Source organism: Cyclopterus lumpus, chromosome 3, assembly GCF_009769545.1.
Source record: "Cyclopterus lumpus isolate fCycLum1 chromosome 3, fCycLum1.pri, whole genome shotgun sequence".
Lineage (NCBI taxonomy): Eukaryota > Metazoa > Chordata > Actinopteri > Perciformes > Cyclopteridae > Cyclopterus > Cyclopterus lumpus.
The window spans coordinates 18,258,557-18,276,522 of NC_046968.1; the positions used below are offsets into that span (position 1 = coordinate 18,258,557).

General features: G+C 39.9%; 1 protein-coding gene and 1 long non-coding RNA gene across 2 annotated transcripts; one reads left to right on the top strand and one right to left on the bottom strand.

The window, feature by feature from the left end:
• Positions 1-116: 116 nt before the first annotated feature.
• LOC117748362 lies at positions 117-8,178 on the bottom strand. The gene is made up of 3 exons (XR_004611590.1): positions 7,562-8,178; positions 1,049-1,115; positions 117-210 (listed from the first exon to the last, which is right to left on the bottom strand). It is a non-coding gene; the product is annotated as an uncharacterized LOC117748362 (long non-coding RNA).
• Positions 8,179-8,945: 767 nt separating this feature from the next.
• Positions 8,946-17,548, top strand: gcfc2 (GC-rich sequence DNA-binding factor 2). Its single transcript, XM_034529420.1, has 18 exons — positions 8,946-9,360; positions 9,643-9,744; positions 10,360-10,536; positions 11,070-11,318; positions 11,560-11,660; positions 11,946-12,085; positions 12,349-12,532; positions 12,913-13,036; positions 13,123-13,174; positions 13,868-13,965; positions 14,221-14,420; positions 14,522-14,666; positions 14,964-15,085; positions 15,420-15,496; positions 16,320-16,386; positions 16,520-16,663; positions 16,752-16,888; positions 17,044-17,548. Exons 1-18 carry the CDS (start codon positions 9,042-9,044, stop codon positions 17,174-17,176), a joined length of 2,571 nt encoding a protein of 856 aa, XP_034385311.1. The 5' UTR covers positions 8,946-9,041; the 3' UTR covers positions 17,177-17,548.
• The last annotated feature ends 418 nt before the right edge of the window (positions 17,549-17,966 follow it).

Genomic DNA, 17,966 nt, shown 5'->3' on the forward strand with positions numbered 1-17,966 from the left:
TATATGTGCCTGTGTATTATTCATACAGCTAATGGACATGTCCTGCATTAACAGCATTATGAAACAAACGGGCAGAGAAATTATAGTTGGTGTGATGTCACCGATTAGTGTGTGTACCTGATACATAGCCCATTGATGGGGAGAGGGTGTCAAAACTTCTGATCATGTTTGACCCTCTCCTCTGGGAGATCGCCCATACACTTGGGCCACCTAGAGTGCAACAGTAGGAATGTCAAAGTGTGAAGCACCAAACATAGGAAAAAGCCATTACATTAGATGAGTGGTCAGCATTGTTCTGTGTTAAGAAGCAGAGAAAAAACACCATATTCTACTCAGAAAAACCTGCTCCTCGAACAGGCCCACGGCTGTTTTACCATCTCATTGTTTAAATAAATCACACAAGCGTACATTACACACAGACAACACCTAAATCTGAGCAATGCAAACAAGCATGATTACAAAAAAGTAAGGAACCATTTTATGACATTAAAAAAAAAAATACACAAACACAAATACACACTCACACACAGATGACAAAAAACCCGTGGCCAGCCTCAGTGGCAGTCAGGAGCTGGGAATATATATATATATATATATATATAGGAGCTGGCACCAATATTGACAAAGTGATAATGAAGCGCACTGTTACTGTGTCACTTTGTTCAGACAGGGAGGGCAGAACAACACTTGACTGCACATGAGCGTTTACATCCGCGGCCCATCGGCAGACGCAGTGAATGGACAGGTTTACTTCATGATAACAAAGCATACAGTTTCTGTAACTTTACTCCTGTGACTGGCACCATAAACAAAGCGGTTGTCAAATATGGAAATAAATGGACTTCATAATGACCACGGAGCACAACAATGTACTAAAAGCAAACTGGTCCAGAGGAGAACAGTGGAGCTTTAAGATGAAACCTCACCCATACAAACGGTAAGAAACACTAAGATACTAGCTGTAAGTTCAGCCACACATTTGAGTAAAACTAGGAATTATTAGAACAGATACACACACACACACACACACACACACACACGGTCTTACCATTCATATTTGCAGAGGCAGAGAGGGGGAACTCCCGGCGGTGTCCTCAGCTACGGCTCGCAGCCATCTGTAAAACACACAGTCACAGCCCAGTCATCAGTCAATACTGCAGCTAAGACTGGACAGTGGTGTCACTGAGAGGAGAGAGAGAAAACAGGCACTGAGAGAGCGAGAGAGAGAGAGATTCTGGTCAGTCAGCAGAGTTAAACAGAGCTCCTCCTGTTCTCTTCAGTCAGGAGCACTCTGGCCACATCCCAAAGCTTTTAAACTACTGGGACATGTTCCAACACTATCCACACAGCCCATGGTAGTGGCCAAATACAACACTACACAAGCTAGACTGATAACGCTAATGCTAAATAGTTCAATCCTATTCGACTGTAACACACTGTTCTGTATCGTGATGTTATATTTTGTACTGTGGAGGTCAATCGATCATTTGTGACAAGTGAAAAGAATGGCTCCAATGTATATCTACTGTGGGCCTCAGAAAATAAACATTTTGAAGAATTGTTATGTGTTGCCAATCATTCGTAGTAAAGCTTTGACATTGCCACTTCATACAAGACTAAGATCTGCTCTGCGAGACTGTAGCCTACTTTAGGCAAAGCAGTGGTTTGAGCTAAATGCTAACGTCAGCATGCTAACATGCTCACAATGATAACTTGATGATGCTTCACATTCCAATACCCATGTTACCGTTAGTTAATTTTGCCAGAATAAAGACTGTGTATGTGTCAAATTTTGCAGTATCCAAGCCAGCATTGCTTTTCTGGGTGTTATGACCCACAATATTCTGCGTGGCGGTTATATGAACACGAGGGTTGATGCAATGAATGATGATGAAGTAGTATCTCCCTATTGAATGCATGCAACAGCACATTGTTTTTAACGGCTGCTGCAGTATGTACAACCAAGTTTTAGCATGTAAACATATGCTAATTACCACTCAACGCAAAGTTCCGCCGAGGTTGATGGAAAGGTTTTCCGGGTATTTGGTCACAAACAAAAACAATGGCCAAATTAACATTTTGTCCTGATGACAGTAATAGATGAAAAGTCAGAGGACCAATACAGTAATTACAATTAATCAATGAATGTGTGTAACAAACATCATGGCAATCCATCCATTCATTGAGAAATCTCACTCAAAGACTGCAAGAAGAGTCATTATGATTCATCCTCTCGGTACATGAACGCCTGTTCAACATTTGATGACAATCCATCAAGCAGTTGTTCAGTCTGATACCAACCAACCAACCGCCAGTCATTAAAATAAAGATTTAAATGATTTCAAACCTGCCTTCTCGTCCCCCGTGACCACTCCTTTCTCAAAGTATGTTACATCATACTTGTTAAAGCAAGTGTGGGAATCCAGCTGCTGTCGCATGAACCTATTTTATTTAGTGGGAGGGCCCAAATGTTCTGCAAGGTACGCTTTGTAGGTTTTAAGTGATTACTTACTACATTTAGTGCAGGGGTTGATGTGTCTGTGTCCATGTATCTTTGATATAGTATTTTTTTTGTCAAGCGATTGGACCACATTTTTTTTCTTTCCTTGCTTGGTATGGTTAGGAGGACGTTTGTGGTCGGTCACAACATGATAAATGTACTAGACTGTGTGGCTAGCACATTCAGGTCTCATATGTGACTACAGCACTGTGCCTGTTGAAATACAGCAACCACTAAACTGCCTTGTTTAGATCTAAAACAGTTTTTGCCAGTCAATGGTAAGTGTAAATATTTGCTTCAATACAGGACAGATGACAAAAGGCCACATGTAATGTGAGGACTAAATTTGAAGAAAGTATTCTTAAAACAACTGAATATATAAAATCTGACAATAAACCGCTGAAAGTATTGTCATGCGTAATAGTTGGGGACACTGTGAATCAGACTATAATGGAGGTTCTTTAGCTTTCACATTACATCATTACTGGCTTGCTGAAAACCTGCATCCCTCATGTCTCTCTCTTATCCATCAGCCAGTCACACTCACGTGATGTAGAGGGAGGACAAAAAGGAGGAAAGAAATTCCCAATCTTTCTTCTCAACACTTCCTGCCCAGCAACCCACAGACACAGGCATTTCCTCGTCAGACGTCAGTTAACAGGAAGTGATCGTGGATTTTTGGCAGAGGGACAGCTTTGATGTCCCAGAAGATATAAGCTAGAGTCAGAGCTTGGATTGGAACTGAGGGAGTACAAGAATTGTAGATCGACGAGTGATTTTTAGGAAGCTACAGGACTGATCACTGACTTGTGTGCTGATATGCACATGAAAGACAACGTGAAAGAGATAAAGAGAAACAGAATGAGAGGGGGAGAGGTAAAGTGTTTTGCATTTTTGTGAACGTAGTCTGATCGATACGGTCAATAGGGCAGAAAAACTGCAAGGGAGGGCTAATCTACTGCCCGCCATCTGTCGCTCTCCCTCTTTCCTACTTCCCTCAACCTGGGTCAAGTACTTGTACTTGTGTCACACTTTTTCTTTTTGCATTATTCTCTTTCATTCTGCCCTTGTCCTTCATTTGCAGTCTTCATCCAATATTGGATGAATGCGTATGGATTAAGAATGGATTCATATCGAATTCAGGTTTGCAGCAGTCCCAACACTGATATAGCAAAAGAAAGAAATCAGGTTACCATTTAGTTAAGTGTATGTATTATTTATTAGGAAAGATGCCACAGCCATGAACTCAGTTAACACATAATTGAGGCCTGAAACTATTTTCTGCGCTACACTGTTACCACCATGTGGAATGCCTGACTGGTTCGTTTGTGTACTAAAACACACATTTCCATCACATCTGGTCATCAACGAGTTGAAGCAACATTATTTTAAACACTTAAATAAATAAACAAATCTCAAGAGATGCACTTTCCCTAATTCATGCACTTTGTGTACATATTGACAAACCTACCTATATGTCAAAACAAGATAGAGTGATAAGCTGAAAGCAGCCGAAAAGTCATGCAGTGTGACCTCTGGTAGTGCAACACTGGAGGAACAATGAATAAATGGGTGACAGTGGAGTCTGATTTTTCCTGACTGGACAGCTGTCTGACCAACTGATTGACTTGGTTGGCTTCGTGTGGGAGTGTTTGACTTCAGTGGGAGACTCAGCTTTGCAAACCTCATGCAAATTCTTTCTGAGGGTTCACTTTACCTGTGATGCAGGACGTATAAAAAACAAGGTTGTAAAGCGGATTGCAGGAGGTTGGGAATAAAAGCCTGATTCCCTGTTTTGATAGTTTTACAGTCGAGATTTAAGCACAAGGGTTTGCATGATCAACAGATTGGCTGAGCGGTTTTCTGGGGAAAAAAATGACTGTGCAGAGTGGGAACTACAACCTTGAATGGAGACTGGTAACTGGAAGCAAGCCTTTGATTTCCATTCAGCTTTAGCAATATCATGGTGTGACGCTGCATTTAATTTACAGTGTGGGGGATGCACGATATCAAAAATACATGAGACCCTGGTTTTTGTTTTGTAGTCGATTTGGAGAATTTCTGTTTTACTAAAATACAATCTCGGAGGGGTCCTTATGTTAGATCACTAGGATGCAGTTTGATTATTCTTGAACAGAATACGATGTAAGCCCATCCTGGTGCCCACAGATGCAAAGTAGTCCCATTAATATTTTCACAGTTGAACACAGAAATAGACATACAACTCATATTATGTCCCAACCTGTACTTTACAAAAACAGGTCTTCATTATTGAGTTATTAATGACTGACTCCTGTCCATTACTTTGGTGCCTTGACTTTTGATACATCATGTTTGTTTTGTTGTTGTTTTGTCTACCAGCTCTGCCTAATTTGTATATTTAGAATCAAATCACAATACAGGCAGAATTAAGACAGTGAGAATGTTCATTAATACCAGATCAGATGTCATTAACTAGGTAATGTATCCTACACAAATCACATGTTGATACCCAGTGCAAATGTGGCCTAACTATAAAGGTGCCGAGAACAGGTGAGAAGCCTATCAGACCAGCACAGGTGTCATCAATGCGGTTAACGATGATTGTGGTCTTGTGGTTTTGCTGCTATATCAAGTCAAAATGTCTGTTGGAAAAAGGGCTTGTTGGCCCAAAGCAATGCTGTGCAGTCCCTTTTAATTAGCCTGAGTGCATGGCCGTTCTTTAAAAACAATAGACATTTCCAAATGTCTTTCAGCTTGCACATTTGCATTGGTCTAACAGTTGTGTTTAACTAATTTTCAAGGTCAATGTGAACCACTTAATGCTGAATTAATTTCATTTATGAATTGGCTATACCTCACCTGGTTCACTTCTGCTTTGGTTCCTGCTGAAAGACTGGGACACTTCTGTCTCTCCGTTAGTATATACAACACTGAACACTGTTGGATAAATAGCCTAGCTGTCCCCAACATTAGCTGCTTCAGTAGCAGCTTTGAACCTGCATGTCTGTCTGTTTTGTCCCTTATGCTCTGTTTAATGAGCACTTTCTGTACTGCATCTTGCTGCCAAGTAGACTCTTCACATTGACAGAAGTATACATAATTTAATGAAGAACCAGACAGCGATGGATGAGACTAAAGGATGTTTTTCAATATACCTTTCTCCTCTCTTAATCCCTCCACTTCCTCATTCCCTGATTGTCTTTTGGACAGTCCTTTTTTCCTCTCTCTCTTTTCGTGTGTCGTTGGATATCAATGTCTGTCCCTCTGCCCTTTACTCTATACTCTTCCAGTTGTCTGACCCTGACCTGTCCTCATCATTACTCTGTTTAGAGACAAGCAGTCTGTTATTCTATGAAAGCATTGATTTTCAGCCACCCCGCTGACCTCACACTAATGACATCATCTCCATCCCGATGACTCTCTCTCTCTCTGTGTGTGTTTGTGTTTCTATGTACAGTAGAATTACCCATGCTCCATTCCTTTGGCCACCTATTATCACTCATCCACCACTCCTCTTCTGTGTCATTATTTCTGTGTCTTTCCGACTGCTTCCCACGGCACAGCACAAGGCATCCATCTACTCTGCTGTAAACACCCCAATCCAACAGTTCCGTTCACACACTGAGAAAGTGCTGCAAAGGCCATCTAGAGTGTTTCAGATTTGGTTTGATTAACATTGTTTGCAATGCTATGTTATCCAGTTTCTTAAGAGGCAAGGCATGCCTCTCCCTTCTTTAGTCTGCTTTGACCCACCCTGATTTGTTCATATATCAGGAGGATATGACAGAACTGGTGAGAGTACCCAGATAGATTTTTTTTATTTTATAGTGGGACAAGGGTTCCAAAAAAAAAATATATATATATATATATATATCGTAAGTCATGTTCAGCAATAAAATTATGAAAAGGTAATGGAAGCTGTTGCTGGATCGAAGGGTCTGTTGCATTATCAGCAATGGCAAAGACGCCGTATAAAAGCAGGTTGCCAAGCCTTCAATCTCTACTTAGCCAGACTGTAACTATATCACTGTATGTGTCAAAGTAATTATACACAACCACAATCCCTTAACAACTAGATGCAAATACTGGTGGCATCAACTCTCTAAACAGTCCAGCATCTCCAAGTCCTTCCAACTGAATCATTATCCTGCCTGTTGGACTGAAACATCCATTCTCTCTGTGTCTTTAAACCAATTCTATTTTCCACCTGCTAATGTCGATGATGCATTAATTGTGTGTGGCTGCATTTGAAAGGATTGCTTTTGGTTTTCTTCTTCTACAATAAAAATGTGATTTGTGCTCATCTTTCCAAATAAATGCTGTGATGTGGACTTGTTAAAAAAATAGAACTGGGAGAGGTGCTATAGTAAATGTGCCTCGTTGGGTGCCACATATAGTAAGTAAACTCCACTGGTGGTATTACAACAAAATAAACGCATTACATTATTTTTGTATCAAATGCTGACAAAATATTAGTGAAATAATAGTTAAATAATTAGTATTGTGGATCCCTAAACCACTGCTTGTATTTGAATGATAATACATATACAATACATAATGAAGTTATGCCTATTTACTTGTGTCACCTAAGACAACAAGAGGGGACAACCCAAAATCAGACTTCATTCCCAATCTCAAATTGACATGAACCTCAATATGTATGAAGGCTAAACTTATTAAGTAACATTCCCTGATCACTTGTCACCAGACCCGTCTTCCTGCAATGCAACCTGCTAAACTCGTTTCAACGGGGAGGAATATGAGACCTGCAGATCTGCCTCAACACACTTTACAGAGCTAGCAATAAACACCCCGTATGTAGTTATCGATAACACCCAACAAATAATGAAATCATAACTTAGCTAGCGAACCTAACTCCCATCCCAGCTGAGTAGCCCCTCTTCAAATATAGATTTGCAGTTATTCCTGAATCAAAGAAGGCAAACTACACAAACAATGAACAGACGAAACTGTACGTAACGTAGTCCAAACACGAAAACTAAAAGTAAACCACAGAAACACGTACATAACACTATTAAACTTACGCTCTTGCTTAGATAGGCAGTTTCGCTTGCGTACCTCTCTCACAACGGCCGAAAAACATCAACTTCCGAGCTTCTGCGGGGCCCGAAGTTATCCTCCACTACTTCCGGACGGTTTCCCGGAACACCGTGAAGGTTTATTGTCCAAGGAGAGCAGTATTATCGTAGAAATGTTAACGTTTAGCAGCCTTGTTGCTCAGAGTAGAACCTGTTGCTGACAGCTCAGTGTGTCACACCAACAACATGGCTGACGAGTAGTGATCGGTGGCTGTGTGGCTGTTAACGTCTGACCGAGTGGGAGGAGAGAGACCCGGAGGAGGACAGGCTGATAGGGGGGGGTCAATTGATGGGAGAGCTGATGGGAGAGAGATATAAGGAGGAAGGCAACGTTAGAACTAGTCTTTTTCTCTCATTTGAAGTTCTACTGACTTGATTTAACTTCACCTACAACCGCTCTAATCCGTTGTCATATGTCGCTATAAGGACAGTTAGATAACGTCAGGTGGTCCGTGTACGTACTGATCGTTTGTTTTATAGTTTAGTCGAAAAAAACGGAAATACAGAAATACCATGGGTTTTTTTTCGTTTTCAGTTTGAAACCAAAAATGAAAGAACCGGTTTGTGCAAATCCTTCTGTTATTATCTTTGCGACGAGAGACGCAACGCAGGGCCGGTGACCGGAAATACGAGTCTATCAAAATAAAAGCCACGACAATAAAAAGGATTGTAGGCAAGACATTTTTATTCACAGTCTATAATGCAAAGGTAACATTAGAAGAAAATAAATTAATCAAAATAAATAAATAAACCTGGGCCGAGGGGAGCATGTTGGTTTAATATCCATGTGTCCCTGTACAGAGCAATAATCAAGTGCATTGATTAATGCAACACAGATAGTATAATCAAAGTCATTTTGTGTGCAGAGTTGTTGCTGTTAGAACTCATCAATTTTTCCATCTTATTGTGCTGTTTCTTGAGGGACCGCAGGGCAGAGCCGAGCCTGTATAAGCAGACGCAGAGTAAAAAGGTTTCCAGTTACCAGTAGATGACAGTAGTGTATTTAAACCATAGATTTAGTTATATTTTCCTGTGTCTTTTATTATTATCTAGGTTATTGATACAGATGTATTTCATGCTGTTTATTTTCTCTGATATTTGATGTGTATGGTTAATTTGCAGTCTAGTTAAATACATCATGTCACTACTTGTTATATTTGTCATATGTCATTTTAGAACCAAACATTCCTACATGGAAACATGTGTTGTTCATGCAGTTTACTTAAGTGATAACTGGTAATGCCGTTTAAAGTCGGAATTATTAATCAAATTAAATTAAAGTCTGTTCTTTACAGTTTGAATAGCTCCTATTTGAAAACTACACAGCCCATAGAGCATTGCGGCTGTTTTACGTTAGGTTTTGCGACTTCGTCGAATTGCTTTTCACGTAACGTACCGCGGTTTAGCCCGAGCAGCAACCTAGTTAGTCCGTCTGCCCCCATGTAACAAGGAGAAAAAAAATGTTCAACAAAAAAACCCGGAGGAACTTTCGGCAGAGAAAAGAGAACTCCAGTGATGAGGAGGACGAGCAGAGGAGCAGAGGAGAAGGAGAGGGACACGAACAAGCTCCTGCTGCGGCAAATAAGCCCAAACTGGCCCAGGGCCGCGGCATTACTTGCAGCTCCAAGCGGGAAACGACGCCTCCCAAGCCGGACAGCAGTGACGGAGAAGACGGGGAGACCTCGGAAGTGACAGAAGAAAGAGGAGAGAAGAACAAAGACAAAGATGGGTTTAAGAAGAAAGCAAAAACCCTTCTCAGTTTTTCTAACGATAAAGAAGGTAAACAAGTGTAAATATGGCGTTTTGATATTGAACCCCAGCCAGACGTTTACTCAACGAAAGCTGGTAACAAACGTAATCGCAACGTAAGAATCAAAATAAATAGTCACAGCCTTATGATATATTGTTTTGTGTCATATTGATAAGGCTCAGACGAATATAGATAGTATTGACACACTATATTTAATCAGAATTGTTAGCATAGGATTTTATTGCCAGTTCTCTTCATCACTGCAGCAATTATGTGCTCATGGATCTCTAATTTTGTTTTTACTGTCTTAGCTGAGGAACCAACATTTAAACTGAAGAAATCCTCTGATAAAGCTGTGCTGTTCCAAGTCAGGAGGAAGCAGGGTTCATCTGCCAATACCAGCCAAAGCACAGGTCGGTGCATGACTGGTTCATATTAGACAGCCTCATCATGACACTGTAGCAAGTCACTATGATAGATGTTGCATTACATACACAGTTCTTACGTTAAAATACAGTACATAAACACTTAATACATGTCAGGTGTCATCTTTTTAAGTACTCGTAGCTCACAATAATACAGTCTGATGTCTAATGTCTCTAATATTGTCTCTACGTCATTTGTATAAATGAGAGCAGACTGCATATTATAAGAACAATCAGATTAACAAGTTGTATACTGTGATGAAATAAAGTTGGATTTGGTATAATTTGACAAATACCTATTTATGAATTTATGTATAAAAGAAGAGTGCATGGGTAAACCATTAGCATTTCAGCGTGGACAGGAAAGATTTGGTCTAATTTAGAGATAAATTGATTTTGAAAAGGTACCTATACAAAAACTCTTACCTATTGAACATGTGTTATGAGTGTCAGCCTACAAACCACACATCTTAGTCATTAAAGTAATCTTAAAGATGTTCATCTTAATTCAGTATTTATCAAGATAATAATATGATAATGTTGGCAAACCTAATCATACTTTGAATTATTATTGCTTGCATGCCTCCCTCTCCTCTCTCCCAGCCTCAGCAAGTGGAGGTGTCACAACATCTGCTTCTCCCAGGCAAAATGATGACACTCAGGCTTCACCATGTGCCATGCACCATAATGATGATGACGAAAATTATGTCGATGACACAGATCTCAGTTCTCTCTCAGAGGCCTCAGACTCAGACTCCAGCTGCTCCGCTACTAAACCAAGTATGTGTTTTTGTGGGAAATGTTGCTATTTGTATTTTATTTTCTGCAGCCTGTATATTGATCTCTTGTAACAATTATTACTGGACATCCATTTTACAATACTCCCTCCACTCTGACAGTCATTCTCGTCCCACCTCCAAGCGTAGACATAGACAGGTAGACATACATTCAACCTGGCTTTATCATTGAGGTTAATGAGGCGTCATCAGACCTTGTTCTGAGAGTATTATGCAATGTGTCACTGATTACTCTTGTTCTTATTGAATACCAGATAGTGAGAAAAACATATAGTGCACATCTTTTGTTATCATTTCAAACATGTTAAGGAGGCCACTTTCTTTTACGACTGATTTTCTGCTGTTATTGCTTAAGATAATTTGGATTGTGGTATCCTTCTTGCCGTATACCTGCATCTGGTATGATTGGTGTTAGTGTGTGTATGAGAGTGTGTTGGCAGTTAGATCTGTGTTTGTCTACCATACATGTTACCTGTCTGTACCTGGACCTAATTGTCTGTCAATTTGTCTTTACAGTAGTTATCCCTAAAGCTGAAGAGATCAAGGCAGCCAGGCGGCAGCGTCACACCACTCGAGCCCAGAAAGAATTCATTTCCCTGGGTAGAGACGGACACAGCTCCGCTGGTAGCACCCCAGATCACTACAGTAGGGAAGATGACGAGGAAAGAGTTGTTGATGATGATGATGAGCCAGACGATCATGAGAGAAGAATCGAGTTCGCCCCAAGACTGAAGAGCATTAGGGAGAGGATTGCAGAGAAATTTGGTAAGAGATGCAGGAAGATTTTCGGGGGTATCTATCTTAACATGGAATTGTAATTTTGTGACCACTTTTTCTTCGAGCATGTGAAACAGTAAAACTGTAGTCGCAATGTAATTAAACTAAAATGGTATGTTGTTTGAAAAATTACATTATGATATGCTGGCTGCCTAAAAAGCGTTGGTTGTTTTGCACCAAATTGTGGGAATGTGACGGGTAGTATTTTGTATGTTTGTGTGTAATCTAGGAGAAAGTGATGGCAGTCGCTCAGGAACTGATGGAGAAGAGCAGGAACTTTGGGAGGAGACACAAATTGAGAAGGGAGTCAAGAGGCAGCCAGGAGGACAGGTAGGAAGAGATTGAGGCAGCCCTCTTACCCCTTTCCCAATCTTTCTTAATAATTTTCCTTTTCTCTTTCTAGTCTTATTTGTCTGTGTCTTGCTCTTTCTGTATTGAACTCTTGTCCCATTTAGTTTAAAATTGGCTGCTCTCCAATGGCAGAATAGTCTCTTTCTGAAGACTCAAGCCATCTGCTAGTGGAGTTCCACTAGTGGAGTTCCACTAGCAGATGGCTTGAGCTCCCCACAGTACTGCAACATTGACATTATTTATCCTCCCGTTTCTTCACCTTAGAGCCCATCTGGCAGTGAATCCAGCAGCTACAGCAGCAGCAGCTGCAGCAGGCGAGAGAGAAGACGACAAAAGAAGAGAGTCAGAATCCCAACTCTTCCTTACATTAATATCTCAATGGTCAAGAAGAGAATCACTGGAAAGTAAGTTTCCACTAGTTGTATTTGCCTTAATGTTGCACCCCATCATAATACATTATAGAGATACCATTAATTTTAGAAATAGTGGTCTGATATGCCTTAATATTGTAATATTTAAATTAATAATAAAAAGGTAACACTATTTCCCAATACATTTAGAAGTGTTTTCACATTGCTAAACAATACATGTGTTGTACTCCGACACATACTTGTGTCTCTTCCTACCTTCCCACTACATCTCTTTCTGATAATTATTTTCTTTCTAGACTAGACTCTCTGAAGGAGGTGCACAGAGCACGGCAGGCAGAGCTGAGGAGGATGGAGGGCGATGTTGAGAACGCTAAAATGTCCGCGGAGACTCTGGAGGAAAGTTCCTCAGAGAGACAGCTGATGTTTTATAGGACCATGACCATCTATGTCCACAACCTGGTGGAGTGTCTACGGGAGAAGGTCAGACATGAGTAAATATGTTCAGTTATTGTCTGCTGTTACCTATCATATAAAAGTCTATATGAAAATAAAGTTGATCAAATAGAACTTAAAATTGTACCTTTCCTAGATGTCGAAAGTATAACAAATAGTAGTGTCTGAGAAAAAGTTGCGGTTTTAGTTTTTAGAACTGAGTGGTAGGCTTGAGGTTTGGCAGGCACATTTGTTAGACTGGTTGTGATATTGTAATCATTATATCTTGTGTGATAATTGTGTGCATTTATACCACGTTTAATGATAAAGTGATAGCTCTCTGTCAATAATCAGACAATGACAATCTGTCAATAGAAGACAGACAACGGTACTATGCTGACTGGGGATACTGTGTTGGTTGCCGACAGGTTATTGAGATCAACTCACTGGAACTGGAGTTGCACTCTCTGTTGTCTGACCAGATGGATGTGATGCTAGCACAGAGACAACAGAGGATCAAGGAGCAGGCTGACCGCCTGCAGCAGCTCAGCTGTGAGTAACATCTCTGTGTTCATGTATCTCTACAATATGTCTGTAAATGTATCTATATTTTTTTCATCCTTTTCTTTTTTCTTAAGATAACAAAGATGAACAGAGTTGCAGCTCCAGCAATAGAACAGAAACTCAAGCGTGAGTGTAATACAGATGTCTCTCAAGATCAAATGTTTTCATGTCATGGTTTGTCTCTTCTTTTCATATAATTAATATATTCTATACATGAACAGCATGATTTCTGTAGTAGTAAATTAGAAAGGTTTACAAAATGAGAGGGATGTACAAGGTGAAATGTGTTATACTCTGCTCAGTGTTTATTTTGACAGCTATTTTAGATTCAGTCTTAGTTTTATTCTTCAGACAAAAATGATTTTTAGTTTGTATCACATTTTAGTAATTTATATCCTTTATGGTTTTAGTATAGTTATAATTGACAAAGTCATTACATCTTTAATCTTAATTTTGTTAATTTAATTAAATGCCCCTTCAGTGACCGGATTATATTGAGCATTTCATCTAGTTTAGCCAAAACCAATAACGTTGTCATTTTAGTCAAACTTATGTCACATACGATTTTATATTATCATCTGATGAAAAACAGAGTTTGAATGATTAAGAATGCCGCTTTGCACCTCTGAGTCCTCCTGACTGCTCATTTGGGATGTGTGGGTCAGTTGCACTCATCAAACCGTGAACTTTATGCATGATAGTAGCACAGTTGTCAGGCCTGAATCTCACCAGCGTCTTGTCTTAGTCACGAAAATATTCTTTTATAGTTTTACTTTTCGAATTTAACACCGGTTTAATTTTTTTTCTGACATGTTCCAGCGAGGTAGCATCTGATGTTGAAGCTGAACAAGAGGCTGATATACCTGAAGACCCACAGCCCTCAGCCGAAGAGGAGGAGCAGCTGCAGAAGACAATAGGTGAGGTTTTCAACTATAAGCTTCCACCTATAGACCCAGGTTTTAGTTAGCTGCACTGTAATGAGCGATAAAGTAAAATTCTGCCCCGCTGCAATATAATTCTGTACTCAACATATTGCATCTGTATCTTTTCTCTTTTTTTCCCCCTTGTTCATTTGTTTACAATTGCAGAAAACCCTAAGTAGATGAAAGTCCAAGCTAAATTAAGTGATCGCGTGTTTGCTTTTGTCTGATCCGCTTACCTTCCCTCTCCAGCTGATATCCTCTTGAGAGCCCAGGCAGTGTTTTCTGATGTCCAGAATGAGTTCTCCGACGTTAAGAAGATTCTGTCCCGATTTGAAGAATGGAGAGGATGTTACTCTGACTCCTACCACAGTGCCTACATCTCTCTCTGTCTGCCCAAGCTGTTGAACCCCATCATCAGACATCACTTACTGGCCTGGAGCCCTCTAAAGGTACATTGAGGACACATACACACAGACTAGCTCATACATACACACAGATGCCATAACACAATTTATGATGTTACGTGTCCAATGTAATTTGTATGTTTCAGAACGATTGTGGGGACTTTGAAAACCACCCGTGGTTCACAGCTGTTGAGACCTTTTGTCATGGTCATGGCCACGAGGAGCTAGAGCACACAGACAGACAGACACTGTCTAATGTCATAGAAAAGACTGTCCTACCCAAAATAACAGGTAACGCACTCTCTCACTCACTTGACTTTTTTACCTATTTCAAATACAAGAAAAGGTGCACGTAGCAATTGATAAAGGCTGTTTGCAGGTGTAAGTGCCTTGGAGCAATAACAATGTATAGCTCACGGTGCTTCTCCTCAATTGAAAGCAAGCTGGCATATAGTTCTTATAGGGATTTATCATGTTTGAACAATCCCTGAACACGTTATCCTTGACCTCCTTGTCAGTTTGTTTTACATCATAGATGTATCAAACGACAGAAACATCACTTCTTTCTTTTGCTCTGTTTTTGCTCAGCCTATGTGGAGCTGGTGTGGGATCCCATGTCCCGCCATCAGTCAGTCTGTCTGTCGGATGTTTGTCACAGACTGAAGGAGGACTATTCCATCTTCGAAGGAGAGCAAAGTAAACCAGTCAAGGTAAAGTAAACGCTGACACATAATTGTCAACACAGAAATCCCAGTGCTTTGCTCTTTTATCCATTTTTTAAAAATAGGAATGGAAGATGGTTTCTAGTTCCTTATAATCATGGTTACTCGAGATCAATCCGATCGTCAGGGGGAGGTAAAATTCACACGTGCTGATTAAGTGCTCAGCAGCATCAGCCTAAGTTACTCTCCCTAGCTCTGCAATGATTTTAACAATTAAGACAACGTTTAAAAAAACGTAAAATATGTATACAATAATGTGCATGTCAAATACACAGTATATGAACACGTTTATGTTAATGATGTGTATTTATGTCCCATGCAGGCATTCAAAGAGGCTGTGATCAGACGACTGAGGAGCTGTGTAGATGAAGATGTCTTCATCCCTCTGTACCCCAAAGAGTCAGTATCTTTCAGTTTATATATTAAGTGATTATTTGAATGACAAACAAAGAGAAAGCAGGTGTGATTTCCCCCGTGTCATTTCTTGATCCAGTAGCCAATATTCTTCCACTTGTTTTCCTTGTCTCTCTTCCCATTATACAGTATAGACTCAAACACAACTTATGTTTCTTTTAATTGTCAATTATTAACCTTTAACTCTGATGTATTGTTTAAAGGTCAACTGTCTCATTTCTAACTGTTGCATACTCACAAAACGGGACCTGAAAGAGGCGTACGCCACTTCCCACGCTAAAGTTGTGATCTATAAAAACAAAGTTGACGGGAGAATGTGCGCGCCTGTACAGAAATTTGGAGACAGGAAATTGGCAACGTAGATGGTTAAAGTATTATGTTGCACAATAGATACTCTGGCACTGTGAAGACTGTATACATATAAGAATTAGGAGTAAACTAGTGTTCTTCCTCTTGGTTATTGCCTTGATTCACTGTAAAGACCAGCCAGCTTATTTTATATCAACATTCATAAGGTGCTTTGCATTGACCATTTATGGTTGAATGTGGGTGTGTAGAGGGCGGGACCAGCTGCACACATTTACAGGTTGATTTGGGATTTTTAAAAGGAAATGGCTAACTGGCAGGCGTACGTAAGGTTTTATGAATTGAATATGTTTTGGCGTACATGTATTTCCTCCTTTGAATGTACGCAAACATTTAGTGGGGTTCCTACGCAATGATTTATAAACGAAACCCCAAGAGAAATTACTTTGACGTTCTGTGGTATTTAAAATCTATTATATATGCTTTTTGTTTTTCTACTCAGGTTCCTAGAAGACAGGTTGTCTCCTCAGTGTCTCTTCAGGGATCAACAGTTCTGGACAGCCATAAAAGTACTGCTCTCTCCCAGACTCTCTCCTTTTTTTTATTAAAGACTTGTGTGCTTTATATTGTTTGTTTTTCCAAGTGAAGAGTTCCATTTTTCCAGGCTGCTGTTTGTTAATCATTGTTTTGTGTCTTTATTAGCTACTAGGCAACATGGAAAAATGGGATTTTCTGCTTCCTGAGTCTGCTTTGAAGGAACTGATGTTGGACAAACTACTGAACCGATACCTGATGATCACCGTGTGCAGTCAGACGCTGTACAGTGCTGTACATGCATGCAGAAAGGTGTTTCAATGTATCTTTTTTTATGTCATCTTTTCCTCACGCAGTTTATTCTTTTGCTTAACCTCCCACCACATCTTCTCTCTCACAGATAGGAGATAGTCTGCCACTCTCTTGGTTCAAAGGAGAGAATGCATGTTTGCCTCAGCTCCTGAATTTCCGAAACCACCTGGTTCAGGAAGTTCATACCATCTGCAAACAGCAGCCTCCTAAAGAGCCAAACACTAGGTAATAAAAACAACACGTGTTTCAATTATAAAGAAAAAATACACATTGTGACAGATTGTAGTGGTCATCTTAATAACGTCATGCCGACTGAATGACTTTCCTTCATTTATAACGCACAACTCTCTAATCCACTCGTGATTCCTTCTCTCCTGTAGGTCTTCTGTGGTGGAAGTGTTGCAGATTCTGAGTAGAATCAGGTGCAATGACTCCATCATGGCAATAGCAGAGAAATACCACTATGAAGATGTCATCTATGCTCATCAGCTGCTGAACCAAGACACCATATGAACATTGATTGGGTTTAAACCGCAAACAAAGTACACTGTTACTTTTCAAAGACATTGTACAGCAGGAGAGGAACGGAGTTGACTCTGCCTTGTGAAGTAGAGGGTTAAATATAGAGCCATGAGGGCAAGTATGTCTCCTTATGGTCAATAACCACCGCTTGTCAGACCAGCACCGTTTGCATACTGTATATACAAGTCTGTGAGAGGTGGAGCATAAAGTATGAGCCAACCAATGGTACCAATGATTTGTTTAATAAAGGACACTGCCAAGAAGTGTAGGGAATAATTCCCCCTCCTACATTTTATTTTAATCAGTCTGTTTTGTACAGGAAAACTATTTGTATGAATAAAAAGTTGTTTTATTTAGATTCTACTTCCCTGTCATTGATGGTTATTTACACCCAAGTTGACTAAAGTGATGGCATATCCATTAAAATGTTTGACTTTATGTAGACCTTTTTCTACAGCATTGCATTGCTAGACAACAGCTTGGTTCCTTGTTTACTTCCTGTCAGCTGATGTAGTCTATGGGATATATTCCTTGACTGAAACAGAATATCAACTGTTATAGCAGCTGACACCTAGCAACCACCACTGCAGGTCAGCTCTTTTAGGTTAAGATATTGATTTGTAGCATTATGAATCAAAATCTTATTTAGGTCACAAGTCGTAGGTGATGTATTGGCAGGATTTTACCGTTATCTAGTGAGGATGGATAAGATTAGATTTGCGCATGAGAATATTTTGCTTTGACTAACTACATTTATTCCATTAAACAAAATATCTAAAAG